This window comes from Tachyglossus aculeatus, chromosome 2, assembly GCF_015852505.1.
Source record: "Tachyglossus aculeatus isolate mTacAcu1 chromosome 2, mTacAcu1.pri, whole genome shotgun sequence".
NCBI lineage: Eukaryota > Metazoa > Chordata > Mammalia > Monotremata > Tachyglossidae > Tachyglossus > Tachyglossus aculeatus.
In genome coordinates, this window is record NC_052067.1 from 162,441,938 (window position 1) to 162,462,225 (window position 20,288).

The 20,288-nt window shown below is 45.4% G+C and overlaps 1 protein-coding gene and 1 non-coding gene across 2 annotated transcripts in view; both read right to left on the reverse strand.

Annotated features, from left to right (window-relative positions):
• PPM1H (protein phosphatase, Mg2+/Mn2+ dependent 1H) overlaps positions 1-20,288 on the reverse strand; it is a 285,325-nt gene that overhangs the window by 104,293 nt on the left and 160,744 nt on the right. Inside the window, exon 5 of the mRNA XM_038770302.1 lies at positions 7,052-7,164. Within this exon, the coding sequence (XP_038626230.1) occupies positions 7,052-7,164 (113 nt within the window). The remainder of the gene's footprint in view (positions 1-7,051; positions 7,165-20,288) is intronic.
• LOC119924546 lies at positions 5,521-5,658 on the reverse strand. Its single transcript, XR_005449254.1, has one exon. It is a non-coding gene; the product is annotated as a small nucleolar RNA SNORA7 (small nucleolar RNA).

The window sequence follows — 20,288 nt, forward strand, 5'->3', positions numbered from 1 at the left end:
TAATTATTTAAGAGGGGTTGAAAAGAAACCACTTTGGGGCCAATGATACAGTACTAAAATCATTCCAGCTTAAATCTCTGCTCCTTTGTCTTCACATCGTTAAGCAGTTCAGTCTGCATGGCATATCTAGACTGTGAGCCCGTTGTTGGGTAGGGACTCTATATGTTGCTGATTTGTACTTCCCAAGCACTTAGTACAATGCTCTGCACACTGTAAGCGCTCAATAAATATGACCGAATGAATGAATATACGGAGGTAAATATGTTCATTTTCATGGATAGTGCTAGAGAAATATGAGTCCAGAATCCAAACTCATTAACACTTGAGGGGGGGGTTGGTTCTCATTTTTTTTAATGGTATTTACTATGCACTCACTACTTACCAAGTGCTTAGTACAGTGCACTACACACAGTGAGTGCTCAATAAATATGACTGAATGAATGAATGCCAGGCACTGCACTAAGATCAATCAATCAATCAATCAATTGTATTTATTGAGCGCTTACTATGTGCAGAGCACTGTACTAAGCGCTTGGGAAGTACAAATTGGCAACACATAGAGACAGTCCCTACCCAACAGTGGGCTCACAGTCTAAAAGGGGGAGACAGAGAACAGAACCAAACATACCAACAAAATAAAATAAATAGGATAGAAATGTACAAGTAAAATAAATAAATAAATAAATAAATAAATCGAGTAATAAATATGTACAACCATATATACATATATACAGGTGCTGTGGGGAAGGGAAGGAGGTAAGATGGGGGGATGGAGAGGGGGACGAGGGGGAGATGAAGATGAAGATGAAGACTAAGATGAAGCTAATTGGCTTGGACACAGTCCATTTCCCACATATGGCTCCCTGCCTTAATCCCCATTTTGCAGATGAGGGAACTGAGACCCAGAGAAGTGAAGTGACTTTCCCAAGGTCACACATCAGATACGTGGCAGAGCTGTGATTGGAATCCAGGTCCTTTGACTAACAGGCCCATGCTCTTTCTACTAAGCCTCACTCCTTCTCTGAATCCTAAAATCAAGACTTGGCACCGTTTTCATGTAGTACTCTTCATTATTAAATGAATGTAGCAACTAGGGTTGGAATGTTGCTGTAACCTTTTAGCAACTGTCTTGACTAATTAAAGCATCAGTGGATTACCATATGTCAAAACTAATGTTGACAGTAAGTATTAGAACGGTAAATGACTATAACTTATAACAGCCCTTTAAAAAGGAAGATTTAATTATCAAAGCTGCAGTATAGTCACCATGGGAGAGAAAGTTGTGGGACTCAAGTTCAACCCACAGCACCTACTAGAGAAAACAGCATAGCCTAGTGAATAGACCACAGGCCAGGGAGTCAGAAGGACTTGAGTTCTAATCCCGGCTCTGCCACATGTCTGCTGTGTGACCTTGGGCAAATCACTTTACTTCTCTGGGCCTCAATTACCTTATCTGTAAAATGGAGATTAGGACTGTGGGCTCCATGTAAGACATGGATTGTGTCCAACCTGATTAACTTGTATCTATCCCAGTGCTAAGAACAGTGCTTGGCACATATTAAGCCCATAACAAGTATCATAATAATTATTATTATTGCTGAAAGTCTTCAAACTCATCTTCAGGGAAAGTAAAATACCCGCTCTCTATTTCATTAATTTTATTAAATGCTTTTGAGGAACATGGTTGCCACTTAAAAAAAAAAAATGGTATTCCATGCACCTGCGCTCTACTCAGGAATACAGTGTGCACAGCCCAAACATGCTGTGCTGAGGGAAAAACGTTCCCCAATTCCCTAACTGGGCTCTGGTCAAAATGTGCACTGAAAACCCAATTATGGCAGAAACAATCAGCAGTACCTAATGAGTACTTCCTGTATGCAGAGCACTGTATAAGCATTTGGGAGACAAGAGAGCAAAAGTAGACAAGATCCCGCCGCTTGAAGAAAGAACTGGGTTTACAGACTTTAAGTTCCTTGTGGGCAGGGAATGTATCTATCAACTCTTGTACTGTACTCTCCCAAGGGCTTAGTGCAGTGCTCTGTACAAAGTAACTGCTCAGTAAATAAGGATTGACTGATCGATTAGAAGGCGAACACCCTCCTCTTTTCAGAGAACACAGAGTTGTTGGGAAGCAACGTGGCACAGTGGAAAGAACATGGGCCTGGGATCCACAAGTTCTGACTTCTGATCACCCCTCTGCCACTTGCCTGCTGGGTCACCACGGTCAAGTCTCTTAAGTTCTCTCGGCCTCAGTCTCCTCATCTGTAAAATTGTGATTTCATACCTGTTCCCCTTCTACTATGAGCCCCATGTGAGACAAAGACTATATGTGAACTGAATATTTTGAATCTACCCCAGCACTCAGTAGCACGTTAAGGCTTTAACAAACACCATAACATCTCTAGAATCTGCCCTTTCCTCTCCAAACTGCTACCATGCTAATCCAGATGCTTATTTTCTGCACTGACTACTGCATCAGTCTCCTTGCTGACCTGCCTTCCTCTTGTCTCTCCCCTCTCCAGTCCTTACTTCACTGCTGCCCGGATCATTTTTCTAAAAAATAAAAATAAACAAACCCAAAAAGCAAAAAAAAAAAAAATCCAAACCCCCCAAAATACAAAACCAGCCAATCCACATTTCTCCACTCCTCATAAAACATCAGTGGTCACCGATTCACCTCTGCATCAATGACGCATGATCTTGTAACTACCACAGTTTTTTTTTTTAAATGGTATTTGTTAAGGGCTTACCATGTGCCAGGCATTGTAGTAAGCCCTGGGTACATAATAATAATAATAATAATGGCATTTAATAAGTGCTTACGATGTGCAAAGCACTGTTCTATGCGCTGTGGAGGTTACAAGGTGATCAGGTTGTCCCACAGGGGGCTCACAGTCTTAATCTCCATTTTACAGATGAGGTAACTGAGGCACAGAGAAGTGACTTGCCCAAAGTCACACAGCTGACAATTGGAGCCGGAATTTGAACCCATGACCTCTGACTCCAAAGCCCGTGCTCTTTTCCACTGAGCCATGCTGCTTCATACAAGGCAAGCAGGCTGGCCATAGTCCCTGTTCTACTTCGGGCTCACAGTCTTAATCCCCAATTTGCAGGCAGGGTAAATGAGGCAAAGGGAAGTGAAGTGAGTTGCTCAAGGCCACTCAGCAGACAAGGTCTGGGCATAAAAGAACAAATACCACAATTATTTTTATCATTATTATCACATTTTAAATTGTGAGCCCTGAGGGCCAGGGACTGTGTCCAATTTATAACAACAATAATGATGGCATTTGTTAAGCACTTACTATGTGCAAAGCACTGTTCTAAGCGCTGGGGGGGGGGATACAAGGTGATCAGGTTGTCCCACGTGGGGCTCACAGTCTTAATCCCCATTTTACAGATGAGGTAACTGAGGTTCAGAGAAGTTAAGTGACTTGCCCAAGGTCACACAGCAGATATGTGGCGGAGCTGGGATTCGAACCCATGACCTCCGACTCCAAAGCCCATGTTTTTTCCACTGAGCCACGCTGCTTCTCTAATAATAATGATAGTATTTGTTAAGCGCTTACTATGTGCAAAGCACTGTTCTAAGTGCTGGGGAGGTTACAAGGCGATCAGGTTGTCCCACGGGGGGCTCACAGTCTTAATCCCCATTATACAGATGTGGTAACTGAGGCACAGAGAAGTTAAGTGACTTGCCCAAAGTCACACAGCTGACATTTGGCGGAGATGGGATTTGAACCCATGACCTCTGACTTCAAAGCCCATGCTCTTTCCTCTCACCTGGGTACTCTTCCCCAGCATTCAGTCCAGTGTTCTGCACAATATAAGTGCTTAATAAATGCTATTACTACAATTACTAAGACTGTGATGTCTCATGTGGGATATGGACTATGTCCAACTTGATTAGTGTCTATCTACCCCAGTGCTTAGTACAGTGCCTGGCAAATAGGAAGTGCCTAACAAATGCCATTTAAGAAAAAGGGGGGGATTTCCCAGCAGAAGGGAGAGTTTGAGCAAGAGGTTGGCATGACTCCACACCATTGGCTTTAAAGCAGTCTATCCTTGCTCTCTCCAACCTCACCCGGCTATTCTACTACAACCCAGCCCGCACATTTCGTTCTCTAATGCCCACCTTCTCACTGTATCTCAATCTCGTCTATCTCACCGCTGACCTCAAGCCCACACCCTACCTCTGGCCTTCCTCCTACCCCCTCATAACAGACAGATCATTGGTCTCCCCCAGTTCAAAGACTTATTGAAGGCACTTCCCCTCCAAGAAGCCTTCCTTGACTAAGCCCTCCTCTCCCCCCACTCCCTTCTGCATCACCCTGACTTGCTCCCTTAATTCATCCTCTCTCCCAGCCCCACAGTAATTATGCATATTATGTTATTTATTTATTTATGTATATTAATGCTTGTCTCCCCCTCTAGACTGTGAGCTTGTTGTGGGCAAGAAATGTGTTTATTGTTATACTGTACTTTCTCAAGCTCTTAGTACAGTGCTCTGCACACAGTAAGCACTCAATAAATACGATTGAGTGACTGCCACAGGGACCCCAACCCCAACATTCTCAAATTCCAGAAAGCAACAGGTTATCAGGGGGACAAGCATAGGACAAAACTGATTGGGCATATATGGCAGGAACCCAGCTGTCCTTGACAGCCACATGTGTGTAGCATGAACTTGGGTAAGTCACTGGAATTATCCAGTTACGGTGCCTCAGTTACCTCATCTGTAAAACAAAGATTAAGTGTGTGAGCCCCTTGTGGGGCAGGGACGGTGTCCAGCCTGATTCACTTGAATCTACTCCAGTGCTTAAAACAGTACTTGGCACATAGTAAGTGCTTAACAAGTACCATAATTATCATTATCATTATTGTATATCAAGACTGAAGAAAGGAAGGGAGAAGTTTAAAAGTACCGGAAAGAGAATCAGTGAGTGCTGAGAATAGTGTCTGTTTCAAAGGCAAATGGAATTTTTATTATTACTACTATTTTACTTCTTACGCACTTACTACATGTCAAGCATTGCTCTAAGTGCTGTGGTAGATATAAGTTGATCAGATAGGACAAAATCCCAGTTCCACGTGGGGCCCACAGTCAAAGCAAGAGGAAGAGAGACACTGAATCCCCATTTTAGAGATGAGGAAACTGAGGCACAGAGAAGATTACTTGATTTGCCCAAAGTCACACAGGAGGTCAGAAATAGAACCCAGGTCCTCTGTCTCCCAGTTCGGTGCTCTTTCCACTAAGTGATGCTGCTCCTCACAATAAAATTTACTGTGCACTTTGTCTTGTCTTATGCTGTCGAGTCGTCTCTGACCCACAGCAACTCCACAGACACATCTCTCCCAGAAGGCCCCACATCATCTGCCAATGTTCTGATAGTGGATCCGTAGAGTTTTCTTGGTAAAAATATAGAAGTGGCTTACCATTGCCTCCTTCCATGCAGTAAACTTGAGTCTCCACCCTCGACTCTCTCCCACACCGCTGCTGCCCAGCACAGGTGAGTTTTGATTTGTAGCAGATTGCCTTCCACTCGCTAGCCCCTGTCTAAACTAGGAATGGAATGGCTATGCCTCTGCTTGACTCTACCTCCCGTAGCTGAGACTGGCAGAGTACTGGAAACTCTTCAGATGTGATCCTAAGATGGGACTGTGCACCAACTGTGCGAAAAACATCAAGCTAGGAACTCCAGAGAGTACCACAGTTATAGGAGACAGTCCCTGCTCTCAAGGAGCTGAAAATCTAACAGGGGAGACAGACCCCAAACTATTTGCAAATGGGTGGAAAAATAGAGTGGCAAGATGATTAGTGTTTTAACGGACACATGCTTATTCAAGACCATCGATAAATCAAAATGGCCCCAAGTGTTACGGAGGGCTGTAGATGCATAAGAGTAGAGGGCTTTCCTGAACCTATAATTAATTGTTGGAATTATTTCTGGGGATAGATGAATTTAGATAACTAGTCTGTAAACTCACGTGGGCAGGGAACGTTTCTAATACAACAGAGTGGTACAACTCTGTTGTAACAGTTACAACAACTCTGTTGTACTGTACTCTCCCAGGCACTTAGTACATTGCTTGGCACAGAGTGAGCACTCAATAAATGCAACTGATTGGATGGCAAGTGTAAAGCAAGAGAAACCTTTCCTTTTTCATTCATTCAATCATATTTACTGAGCACTTACTGTGTGCAGAGCACTGTACTAAGCGCTTGGGAAGTACAAGTTGGCAACATATAGAGATGGTCCCTACCCAACAATGGGCTCACAGTCTAGAAGGGGGAGACAGACAACAAAACAAAACATGTAGACAGGTGTCAAAACCGTCAGAATAAATAGAATTATAGCTATATGCACATCATTAATAAAATAGAGTAGTAAATATGTACAAGTAAAGTACAGTAAAAAATATGTACAAAAATACACAAGTGCTGTGGGGAGGGGAAGGAGGTAGGGCAGGGGGGCAATGGGGAGGAGGAGAGGAAGAGAGCTAGTTTGGCGGGTGTGTGGAGGGAGGGCATTCCAGGCCAGGGGAAGGATGTGGGCCGGGGGTTGACTGCGGGACAGGCGAGAACGAGACCCAGTGAGAAGGTTAGTGGCAGAGGAGTGGAGGGTGCGGGCTGGGCTGGAGAAGGAGAGAAGGGAGGTGAGGTAGTAAGGGGCAAAGTGATGGACAGCGTTGAAGCTGAGTGAGGTGTTTTTGCGTGATTAAACCGACTTTTAAACCGACTGCTTCATTCAGATTCCTTTTCCTCATTGTGGGCGGGGAATGCATCTGTTATATTGTTATATGGTACTCTCCCAAGCTCCGCACACAGTAAGCACTCAATAAATACCACTGACTGACTAAAAATATGACTAGCTGACTGAAACATACCCAAGGGAAGACCTAGCCATGGCCAGACCGGGGGTGTGTGGGGTGGTGGTGGTGGTGGGGGTGGGTGGGGGTGTGTGTGTGGGGGGGGAGGGGTTTAAGATCCACAATACATCCTGCCACCAGACCTGGCGACCAGCTCCTGGGCCTCTGTCTCTCTGCTTACCTGCTATCCCCAGCGTTGGCCACATACAGTTTCCCCAACATGTACAGCACAATGAGGGCAGTGCAGCCCCCGGATATGTTGTATGTCTTCCGCTCCCGTTCAATTTGTAAGTCCTGAAAAAGGGGGAGAAAAAAATGGTTTGTAAAAGAAGACTTCCCATGGGCTTTCAAGATTTTGCACACAAGCGATTTTGGGATTTTTTTCCCTTTATTCCAGCCCTGATTCCTCATTTCATGCTTCTACGGAAACCCTACAGAATTCCCTGATTCCTCATTTCATGCTCCTATGGAAACCCTCCTTAGCCTCACTCTAGGATCGGATGTCAGCACCGAGAACGGGTGATCTGCTCGAGGGCCTGGGAAATGGGAGAGGAGGAAGGGAAAGCTGCAGAACAATGAGAAGCAGATGTGAGGACTGAACTGCATGGTGGGAGCCACGCAGGTCCTGCCTACGATAGCTTATAGGAGGACTAGTCAATGCAAGAGTGGGCAATCCTCAGAAGGGAGTGTGACAAAGGGATAAAGTCGAGTCGGGGGGAAAGGAGAAGGCAGGGGAAGGAAAAGGAGGAAGAAGCAGGGAAAGAGGAGAAGATGGGGAGGTGGTGAGGGAGGAGGACAGGATAAGGAGGTGGTGAGGGAGGAGGACAAGATGAGGGAGAAGGAGGGAAGGGGAGCTGGTGAGAGAGGAGGACAGAATGGGGAGGTGGTGAGGGAGGAGGAGAGAATGGGGAGGTGGTAAGGGTGGGGATAGATGATGTTAAATTATTTGCAACTGAAAGCCACCTAAACATGACTGAACAGTTGCAAATTTCTATGTGGATAATAATAATAATACTGATTATAATAATGGCATGTATTAAGCCCTTACTATGTACCAAGTGCTGGGGTAGACACAAGAGAATCAGATCGAATGTACTCTTGGGGAAACAGAGGTTGGACAGATGGTGAGGCAATTTGGCCACAGTCATCCATCAGCAGAGATGGAAACACAATTCACACCTGATCCTCAGCTTTTCAGCTGTGCCACCCACCCACCCTCCACTTGAAAGAAATCCACATGAAGCAGTGTGGCTCAGTGAAAAGAGCATGGAACTGGTAATCATGAGACCCGAGTTCCAGTCTTGGCTCCACCACGTGCTTGCTCTTAGGTCTTGGGTAAGCCCCTTAACTTCTCTGAGCCTCAGCTTCCTCAACTATAAAATGTGGAAATAATGCCTCCCTTCCTCTTGGCCTGTGAGCACCATGTAGAGCATGGAATGGATCCGATCAGACTACCTTGCTTTTAACCAGTGCTTAGCACATACCAAAAGCTTAATAAATACCATTATTACTGACAAAAGAAAAATAAAACAGAACCAACTCAAGTACTCCATCCCAAATTAAAATTTTTCTTTTTGTTCTGTGCTGTGTGCTCTGCACACAGTAAGTTCCTCTGGACTGTAAGCTCACTGTGGGCAGAGAATGTGTCTGTTATATTGTTCTGCTGTACTCTCCCAAGTGATCAGTACAGTGTTCTGCACAGTAAGTGCTCAATAAATACGACTGACTGACTGATACTAAGCACTCAATAAACAGCAGTGATGATGATGATGATGATGATGAATAAGGGCTGTGTCTGACCTATCTTTTATTTACCCCAGTGTTTAGTACAGTGCTTGACTAATGGTAAGTGCATAGAAATGCCACAGTTATTATTTTGCAGATGAGATAACTGAAGCACAGAGAAGTTAAGTGGCTTGCCCAAGGTCACGCAGCAGACAAGTGGCGGAGACAGGATTAGAACCCACGTCCTCTGACTCCCAAGCCCGTGCTCTTTCCACTAAGCCACGCTGCTTCTAGACTGTGAGCCCATTGTCGGGTAGGGACCATCTCTATATGTTGACAGTTTGTACTTCCCAAGCGCTTAGTACAGTGCTCCGCACACAGTAAGCACTCAACAAACATGACTGAATGAATGAATGAATTTAGAGGGGTTGGGAGAGGAAATTACTCCACCCTTCAGACCCTTAAGTTCATACCATAAGAGCTCATTCCCCTTATTTGTGGAACAAAAATAGGGGCCTAAATCACTCAGCCCCTTTGAAAAACAGTCACTGGATTTCACTCCCATATTTACCAACAAAGCAAGATTTCAGAGGTGACTGTTTCCTGCCACTAGCAAGATTTCCTTTGACTTTGTTGGAAATTTACTAGCCACAGTCTAAGGCTCATGAGGTAACCTCGTGTTTTAGCTCTAAGAAATAGGATAATAAATGTGGAAGGTCTGATCATTTTTTCATTAAACCCTTCATCATTCTTAACACCTAAGGCCAGCCAGCCCTCTCTAGCTTCTCATTCCTAATCTGAGGAATGTTCATTTTTGCCCCAGTAAGAAACAATAATAATAATGATAGCAATGGCATTTGTCAAGTACTTACCTTGTGTCAAGCACTATTTTAAACATTGGTGTAGATACAAGTTAATCAGATTGGACACAGTCCTTGTCCCACATTGTGCGCATAGTCAAAGTAGGAGGGAAAACAGGTATTGAATTCCTATTTTACAGAAGAGGGAACTGAGGCACAGAGAAGTGATTTGCCCAAGATCACACAGCTGGCAAACAACAAAGCCAGGATTAGAATCCTTGTCCTCTGGCTCCCAGGCTTGTGATCTTTCCCCTAGACCATGCTGCTTCACACTTCCATGCCACAAACTCAAACCACTTGTCCACTGGCTTCCCTCATCCCTTGCCCCTAATGATTTAGCTACCTACTATATTGAGAAAATTGAAACTATCAGGCGTGATCTCCCTAAAATCTCCCCTGCTCCTCTCCAGTCTCTCCCTCCTCCTGCCGCTTCTTCAATTCTCCCATCTTTCCAAGAGGTATCTCTAGAGGAGATCTCCTGCCTTCTCTCGAAATCTGCCCCCTCCACCTGAGCATCTGACCACATCCCTTCACACCATATCAAAACTCTCACCCCCCTCCCTTCCCTGACCGCTATCTTCAACCGTTTGCTCTCCAATGGCTTCTTCCCCATGGCTTCCAAACATGCTCATGTCTCCCCTATCCTAAGAAAACCCTCCCTTCACCCCATGGCTCCCTCCAGTTATTGCCCCATCTCCCTCCTACCATTCTTCTCCAAACTCCTTGAGTGGGCTCTCTACACCCACTGTCAAATTCCTCTCCTCCAGTTCTCTCCCCCTCCAATATGGCTTCCGTCCCCTTCACGCCCTAGAAAACACACTCTCAGAGGTCACCAATGATGTCCTTGTTGACAAACCCAACGGCCTCTACTCCATCCTAATCCTCGACTTCTCAGTTGCCTGTGACACTGTCAACCACCCCCGTCTCCTGGAAACATTATCCAACCTCAGCTTCACTGACACTGTTCCCCTCCTGGTTCTCCTCTTACCTCTCTGGCTACTATTTCTCAGTCTCTTTCTTGGGCTCCTCCTCTGCCTCCCATCCCCTAACTGTCAGAGTACTTCAAGGCTCAGTTCTGGGTTCCCTTCTATTCTCCATCTACATCCACTCCTTTGGAGAACTCATTCACTCCCATGGCTTCAACTACCACCTCTATGCGGATGATTCCCAAATCTACATCTCCAGCCCTGATCTCTCTCCCTCTCTGCAGTCTCACATTTGTCAGTCAGTCAATCGTATTTATTGAGTGCTTAATATGTGCCAAGCACTGTACTAAGAGCTTGGGAGAGTACAATAGAACAATAAACAGACATTCCCTGCCCACAACGAGCTTATAGTCTAGAGATGAGCATTTCCTCCTGCCTTCAAAACATCTCTATGTGGATGTCCCGCTGACACCTCAAACTTAACTTGTCCAAAACAGATCTCTTTCTCTCCCCACCCAAACCCTGTCTTACCCCTGATTTTCCAATCGCTGTATACAGCACCACTACCCTTCCTGTCTCACAAGCCAGTAATTTTGGCATTATCCTTGACTCATCTCCCTCTTTCAACCTATCACTAAATCCTGTTGGTTCAACCTTCACAACATCCTTTCCTCTCCATCCAAACTGCTATAATGTTAATTCAAGAACTTATCCTATCCCACCGTGATCACTGCATCTGCCTCCTCGCTGACCTCCCAGCCTCCTGTCTCTCCTCACTCCAGTCCATAACTCACTCTGCTGCCTGGATTGGTTTTCTTCAAAAACATTCAGTCCACTTTTCCCCACCCAGGAATCTCCAGTGGTTGCCCATCCACCTCCGCATCACACAGAAACTCCTTGCCATTGGCTTTAGAGTACTTAATCACCTTTCCCCCTCCTACCTCACCGCTCTCCGACTATGACCCAGCCCACACGTTTTGCTCCTCTAATGCCAACCTACTCACTGTAGCTCCATCTCATCACTATTACTACTATCAATGGTATTTATTGAGTGCTTACTATGTGCAGAGCACTGTCTTTAGTGGTTGGAAGAGTACAACAAAATTAGTAGACATATTCCCTGCCCACAACCAGTTTACCGTCAATAGGGACTGTATTACTACTATTACTTCCTCTTAAATAAAAGACAGATAAGACTGCTTGGAAGCACCTTGGCCTAGCAGAAGGAGCACGGGCATGGGAGTCAGAGGACCTGGATTCTAATCCCAGCTCCGCCTCTTACCTGCTGGGTCATCTAGGCAAGTCACAACTTCTCTGTGCCTTGGTTCCCTCATCTGCAAAATGTGGGTTCAAAACCCGTGCTCCTTCCTGATTATCTTGTATTTACCTCAACTCTCAATACAGTGCTTGGCATATGGTATTTAAACTGGCCATCCAAGGTTTGGAAGTCCATTTTCCAAGAAGGAGGAAGATATTAGCTTGCACTCGCTCTGCTCAGCTATTCCCTTAAACTGGTTTATATCTGCAAATTAAGAAACAGATCCAATTTTCCATGCCTTGGGAATTTTTCTTGTGCTTCCCTTTGTTGCGGAGCGGGCATGAATTGAGAGAGTAAAACAAAAAGTCACAAGAAAAGCATAGCAAACAACGTGCTCTGTGACAGCTGCAACTGGATTTGACATTCCCTTAGATGATGCACCCGCAAAACCCTTGTCTCCTACTCATTTGGAGTTGCAAAAGATAAATAATCTTGGAAAACAGGCAGAAAGAGCTGATGCTGTTCCCTTTCTCAAGGACCGGGCAACTCTCTCGAGGTGGATACAGGCACGCTACCAAATGCATGGTTAATGGTGTCTGTCACAAATAATAAGATTCCGTGCCACTCAATGTTAGGGCCCCAATCTTATTTGTTCCATGCATAAAACAATCCAAAGTGACCAGGCTACCCAATGCCGCCATCGTCTGGATGATACTTGTATCCCTCGGTGATTCTGATTCAAAGCACTAGTCAACCCGCTTGACAAAAAATAAAAATTCAAAACAAAGCTGGATTTCAATACATTCAATTACTAATCACCCACTTCCAGGGCAGATATTCGGGTTCTTTAAAAAAAAAACCCACTACATTCAAAATACTGCTTCTAGATAGGTTTTTGCATGTTTCCCCTTCAGTCTCCAGCTTGTCATTATTTCAATAAATTAAATGTTCCCACGAAAGAGGCTTGGTCTGTGCCAAATAATCTGGGAGGTACAAATTGCCCTGAAAACAAAGGGAAGATGGACCAAACGTTTCTGCAGCTCAGATGTCATTTAAGATGGCCCTCTTTGCTTGAGAAAACCTTAACCTCGTTTCTCATCCTTCTGTGATGGCTTTAATATAAATTCTGTGTCTTTCTGAAAAGACCTCAAACCAAACTCCCCCCTCCCCCCACAACCCCAGCCAAGGCCCAAAACAAATCAAACAAAAACACCCCCAGAACACCTAAAACAAAAATCAGCCAAGACTATTTGGCTGGGAGCAGAAAATTTGCAAGCAGCCCATGAAAAGGCCAATGTTGTTCCACCATGATGGCAGAACTCCCTCGGAGATAATGATGATGATTGTGGTCTTTGTTAAGCACTTACTATATGCCAGACACTGTACTAACTGCTGGGGTGGATACAAGCAAATTGTGTTGGTCACACTCCCTGTCCCCCATGGGGCTCACAATCTTAATGTCTTAGTCTTAGAGAAGCAGTATGGCTCAGTGGAAAGAGCCAGGGCTTTGGAGTCAGAGGTCAGGGGTTCAAATCCCGGCTCCGCCAATTGTCAGCTGTGTGACTTTGGGCCAGTCACTTGGCTTCTCTGTGCCTCAGTTACCTCATCTGTAAAATGGGGATGAAGACTCTGAGCCCCCCATGGGACAACCTGATCACCTTGTAACCTCCCCAGTGCTTAGAACAGTCTTTTAGACTGTGAGCCCACTGTTGGGCAGGGACTGTCTCTATATGTTGCCAACTTGTACTTCCCAAGCGCTTAGTACAGTGCTCTGCACACAGTAGGTGCGCAATAAATACGATTGATTGATTAGAACAGTGCCTTGCACATAGTAAGCGCTTAATAAATGCCATTTAAAAAATCTCCATTTTACAGATGAGGTAACTGAGTCACAGAGAAGTGAAGTGACTTGCCCAGGGTCACACAGCAGACAAGTGGCAGAGCCAGGATTAGAACCCAAGTCCTTCTGACTCCCAGGACCATGCTCTATCCACTAGGCCACGCTGCTCTGACATAGTCTACGTCGTCCCAGAGAGCTGGAAACCAATCCTGCCTCTGACACTCACACACTCCTTTTCTGGTTGGCTTCCTAGCTCTGGAATCCCCACCTTCACTGCACAGTTTCGGGATGAAAAAAAGGCAAATGCCCTATCTTTTGAGGTCTGAGACATTTGGATATGGCTATCCACAGGGAGAGTGGCAAAATGTACCAAGTGTGCATGTAATAAATAATTGCAGGGCTCTACTCAGGGTAAGCATTCAATAAATATCATTGATCGACTGATTTACTAAGCACTTACTAAATGTGCCAAGCACTATACTATTCACTGGTGTAGAGAATCAAGTGAGATATAGTCCCTATCCCACTTGGGGCTCACAATCTAGGAAGGAGGAAGAGCTGGCACTGATTTCCTATTTCACAGATGAGGAAACCAAGGCACAGTTAATCCACCAATCAATCATATTTATTGAGTACCTACTATGTGCAGAACACTGTACAAAGCACCTGGGAGGGCAGAATACAAAAGAATCAGCAGACATACTAAGTTAAGTGACTTGTCCAAAGTCTAGAGGAGGCAAGTGGCTAGCTAAGCCAGGATTAGAACCGCAGTCCTCTGACTCCCATTACTGCACTCTTTCCCCACTAATGCCTGTGATAGAAAGAAATCAATAGGTAAAGGATGACTAAGCCAAATTCATGAAATGCAGACTTTCCAAACAATTATTGAGGTATTTTCCTATATTCAGAAATCCCCGCCTTTGAAAGCCTTACTGAAGGCACATCTCCTCCAAGAGGACTTCCCTGATAAAGCCCTCCTTTCTTCTTCTCCCATTCCCTTCTGGGTCACCCTGATTTACTCCTTTTATTCATCCCCCTTCCCAGCCCCACAGCACTTAGGTACATATCTGTTATTTATTTCTTTATTTCTATTAATGTCTGGCTCCCCCTCTAGACTGTAAGCTCACAGAGAGCAGGGAATGTGCCTGCTTATTGCTACATTGTACAAGCGCTTAGCACCGTGCTCTGCATACCGTGGCTCAGTGGAAAGAGCCCGAGCTTGGCAGTCAGAGGTCGTGGGTTCTAATCCCGGCTAAACCACTTGTCATCAGTGTGACTTTGGGCAAGTCACTTCACTAAACCTGTTACCTCATCTGTAAAATGGGAATGATGACTGTGAGTCCCACGTGGGACAACCTGATCACCTTGTGTCCTCCCTAGCGTTTAGAACAGTGCTCTGCACATAGTAAGTGCTTAACAAATGCCATTATTTTATTTTATTTTTTCAATAAATACGATTGAATGAATGAATGAAAGTGGGGCGGGGGGTGGTGGTGAGGGCTGGTAAGGCAGACTGGAGAGTCACCTGAGAGCTGGGAGTAATGGGAGCAGTTGAGCAACCCAAGGGAGTGAATACATTAGGAATAGGAGGTGACTCATTCGTTCAATCGTATGTATTAAGCGCTTACCGTGTGCAGAGCACTGTAGTAAGCACTTGGGAAAGTACAATACAACAATAAAAAGTGACATTCCCTACCCACAACAAACCTTGAAGGCTATCCTCAGTTAGGCTGAGGAAGAGAGCAGAAGGAGCAGCCAGAGGAGGAAAACCAGGACAGACTGTATCGGAGAAACCAAGGTTAGATAGTGTTGCTGGTGTTTATAATCTTTGGCACACCTGGGGACAAACTCAAATCTATCTGCTCACCTGAGGGTGAGATTCTTGAGCACGTCTGAAGGCCTCTGTCACTGTGAACTGTGCCCCACTGATCTAATGCTACTACTTCATGTCACTCACCCCACCTTCAAAACTTTATTCAAGGCACATCTCTTTCAAGAGGGCTTCCCCGACCAGTTCCTCATTTCCTCTTAATAATAATAATAACAATAATGGCATTTATTAAGTGTTTACTATATGCAAAACAGTGTTCTAAGTGCTGCGGGGGTGGGGGGGAAACAGGGTGATCAGGTTGTCCCACGTGAGGCTCACAGTCTTAATCCCCATTTTACAGATGAGGTAACTGAGGCTCAGAGAAGTTAAGTGACTTGCCCAAGGTCACACAGCAGACATTTGGTGGAGTCAGGATTAGAACCCATGACCTCTGACTCCGAAGCCTGTGCGCCTGCCGCTGAGCCATGCTGCTTCTCTCCTCCCGCTCCCTTCCGCGTCACCCTTGCGCTTGGATCTGCACCTTTCCCTTAGCCCCAAAACACTTACGTACATATCCGTAATTTCTTTCTGTCTCCTCCTGTAGACGGTAAACTCTTTGTGGGCAGGGATCGAATCTACCAACTCCATTCTATTGTACTCTCCCAAGTGCTTAGCATGATGGTCTGCAGTGCTAAATGAAGACGGGTGATTGACTTGATAGTAATAATAATAATAATAATAATAATGATGGTATTTGTTAAGCACTTACTAACTGTTCTCAACGCTGGGGAGATACAAGGTGATCAGGTTGTCCCACGTCGGGGCCCCCAGTCTTAATCCCCATTTTACATATGAGGGAACTGAGGCACAGATAAGTTAAGTGACTTGCCCAAAGTCACATAGCTGACAACTGGCGGAGCTTGGATTTGAACCTATGACCTCTGACTCCAAAGCATGTGCTCTTTCCACTGAGCCATGCTGCTTCTCATAGTACTTACTGAACACCCACAGAGTGCAGTGTACTGTGTGGTAAGGGTGTGAAGTGTACAAAACAGAGGAGTAACATGCTCCTTGCCCACGTGGAGCTTATATTCTCTCTTGCTATAATAATAATAATGGCATTTATTCAGCGCTTACTATGTGCCAAGCACTGTTCTTACAGTAGCTATTGTGCTCCCGCTAAGATAAAAGTGCTGTTCTAAGCACCTGGAAGCTTGGGTACAAGCACACAAGTTGGTAGCTGCTCCAGCATGTTGTAGTGGATAGAGTATGGGCCTGGGACTCAGAAGGTCATGGGTTTTAATCCTGGCGTCCACCATTTGACTGCTGTGTGACCTTGGGCAAATCGCTTCACTTCTCTAGGCCTCAGTTCCCTCATCTGTAAAATGGGAATTGAGACAGTGAGCCCCAAATGGGACACGGACTGTGTCCAACCCGATTTGCTGGTAACCACCCAAGCGCTTAGTACAGTGCCTGACACATTGTAAGCGCTTAACAAATGCCATTTTACTATTATTATTGCCGCCTCAGCTCATTATGGGCAGGGAATGCGTCTCCTAAACCTGCTTTATCGTCCTCTCCCAAGTGCTTAGTACAATGCTCTGCACATAGCACACAACAAATACAATTGATTGAGTTCACCCCTCTGGACCCAAGTCAGACATTTCATTCCTCAAACTGACTACAGTTTGCTTTAGCCTCAGGATTCAGGGCTCTATTGTTGAAGAACCATTAACATTTTGCTCCTGATTTTCTTTTCATTTCCCAGGTGGTCTCATTTTCACCATTGGTCAGTAGCGCTTCAATAACCTTCAAAAAAAAAAAATCGGCAAGCTAGCGTGTATTTTTTTGTCCATTAGCAGCAAGGTTGGGGACCATTTATTGTGCTGCAGTAAACCAATACTACTTTACACAAGTCTCACTCACTGTCAAATGCTTTCTTCATCAGCTGCTAACTGCCTGCACTGATCTTTCCACCAGCCCATTCGATTGAGGATAACTGGGACGAGATGTGTGATCAAAGTTCTAATCTCCGGCACACCATTTAACATCTGAACTGTCTAACTCTAGCTAGAGTCACGGCAGCCCTCCTGCACTGTTGGAATTGGAGTTTTAATCCTGGCTCCACAACTTGTCTGTAAAATCGGGATTAAAACGGTGAGCCCCATGCTGGACAGGGGTTGTATCCAACCCAATTTGTTTGCATCCACTCCGGTGCTTAGTACAGTGCCTGGCACATGGTAAGTACATCAATCAATCAATCGTATTTATTGAGCGCTTACTATGTGCAGAGCACTGTACTAAGCGCTTGGGAAGTACAAATTGGCAACACATAGAGACAGTCCCTACCCAACAGTGGGCTCACAGTCTAAAAGGGGGAGACAGAGAACAGAACCAAACATACCAACAAAATAAAATAGGATAGAAATGTACAAGTAAAATAAATAAATAAATAAATAAATAAATAGAGTAATAAATATGTACAACCATATATACATATATAAAGGTGCTATGGGGAAGGGAAGGAGGTAAGATGGGGGGATGGAGAGGGGGACGAGGGGGAGAGGAAGGAAGGGGCTCAGTCTGGGAAGGCCTCCTGGAGGAGGTGAGCTCTCAGCAGGGCCTTGAAGGGAGGAATAGAGCTAGCTTGGCGGAGGGGCAGAGGGAGGGCATTCCAGGCCCGGGGGATGACGTGGGCCGGGGGTCGATGGCGGGACAGGCGAGAACGAGGTACAGTGAGGAGATTAGCGGTGGAGGAGCGGAGGTTGCGGGCTGGGCAGTAGAAGGAGAGAAGGGAGGTGAGGTAGGAGGGGGCGAGGTGATGGACAGCCTTGAAGCCCAGGGTGAGGAGTTTCTGCCTGATGCGCAGATTGATCGGTAGCCACTGGAGATTTTTGAGGAGGGGAGTAATATGCCCAGAGCGTTTCTGGACAAAGATAATCCGGGCAGCAGCATGAAGTATGGATTGAAGTGGAGAGAGACACGAGGATGGGAGATCAGAGAGAAGGCTGGTGCAGTAGTCCAGACGGGATAGGATGAGAGCTTGAATGAGCAGGGTAGCAGTTCGGATGGAGAGGAAAGGGCGGATCTTGGCAATGTTGCGGAGCTGAGACCGGCAGGTTTTGGTGACGGCTTGGATGTGAGGGGTGAATGAGAGAGCGGAGTCGAGGATGACACCAAGGTTGCGGGCTTGTGAGACGGGAAGGATGGTAGTGCCGTCAACAGAGATGGGAAAGTCAGGGAGAGGACAAGGTTTGGGAGGGAAGACAAGGAGCTCAGTCTTCGACATGTTGAGCTTTAGGTACCACAATTATTATTACTATTATTAAAAAGAAAAAAGCAGTGTGGCTCAGTGGACAGAGCCCAGGCTTTGGAGTCAGAGGTCATGGGTTCAAATTCCTGCTCTGCCACCTGTCTGCAGTGTGACCTTGGGCAAGTCACTTAACTTCTCTGGGCCTCAGTTCCCTCATCTGTAAAATGGGGATGAAGACTGTGAGCCCCAAGTGGGACAACATGATGACCCTGTATCTCCCTCAGCTCTTAAAACAGTGCTTGGCACATAGTAAGCGCTTAACAAATACCAGAATTATTATTATTATTATTAGACATAAACAAGGTATTGCCATTCCCACCTTCAGGTCTCAGAAATGATGCTCTCCAGATAGCTCTTGGTGAGAGAATGCTACAATCCGCCACTGGATTAGGAGAAGCATCAAGGCCTCATGGATAGAGCACAGGCCTGGGAATTAGCTTGTCAGCTGTGTGAGTTTGGGCAAGTCACTTAACTTCTCTGTGCCTCAGTTACCTCATCTGTAAAATGGGAATTAAGACTTGTGAGCCCCACGTGGGACAACCTGATTACCTTGTATCGCCCTCAGTGCTTAGAACAGTGCTTGGCACATAGTAAGTGCTTAACAAATACCATCAATATTATTATTAGAAGGACCTGGGTTCTAATCCCAGCACCATCACTTGTTTGCTGTGTGATCTTGGGCAAGTCACTTCATTTCTTTGGGCCTCAGTTACTTCATCTGTAAAACGGGGATTAACACTGTGAGCCCTAGGTGGGACAGGGACTGTGGCCAACCCGATTACCTTGTATTTACCCCAGTTCTTAGTACAGTACCAAGCACTTGGCAAACACTTAAATACCACAATTATTACTGTTATTATTATGAACAAGAATGGAGTTAGGCCCTCTGACCCACCCCTAATTGGCTACCAGTCCTGGTCCTTGTTAACTCTTCTGAAAAGCCCTGGTCTAGAGGTCAAGTTGACATGGTCACCTTTGCTTGCAACCACATACAATTCTAAGTGCCTTGCTACATAACCCCTCAGTCCAACACAAGACTGCCATTTTCCCCATTTTCAGAGCCTTCCTAAAAACTCACCTCCTCCAGAAAGCCTTCTCAGATGGATTGGATTCACCTTAAGTTTTACTAAATTTAACAGTAGTTCCTGGCTCTTAACTGTCTAGGACTACCTTGCTTTGCACACCACATAGAAGTGCATTCATAATTTCTATGTCTGCCCCCGCCTCACTACTGCTAGAGGGAAAAAATGGTATTTGTTAAGCACTTACAACATGCCAAGCACTGTTCTAAGCACTGGGGTTTAATAGTTTAAGCACACAGCTTTAATTCTATTTGTTCTGACGACTTTGACACCTGTCTACATGTTTTGTTTTGTTGTCTGTTTCCCCCTTCTAGACTGTGAGCCTGTTGTTGGGGAGGGACCGTCTCTATATGTTGCCAACTTGTACTTCCCAAGTGCTTAGTGCTCTGCACACAGTAAGCACTCAATAAATACAATTGAATGAATGAATGAATGAATGAATATAAGGTAATCAGGTTGTCCCACATGGGGCTCACAGTCTACATCTCCATTTTACTGATGAGGTAAATGAGGCACAAGTTAAGTGGCTTGCCCATGGTCACACAGCAGACAGTGGCAGAGCCGGGATTAGAACCCACATCCTCTGACTCCTCGTTTGTAAAAT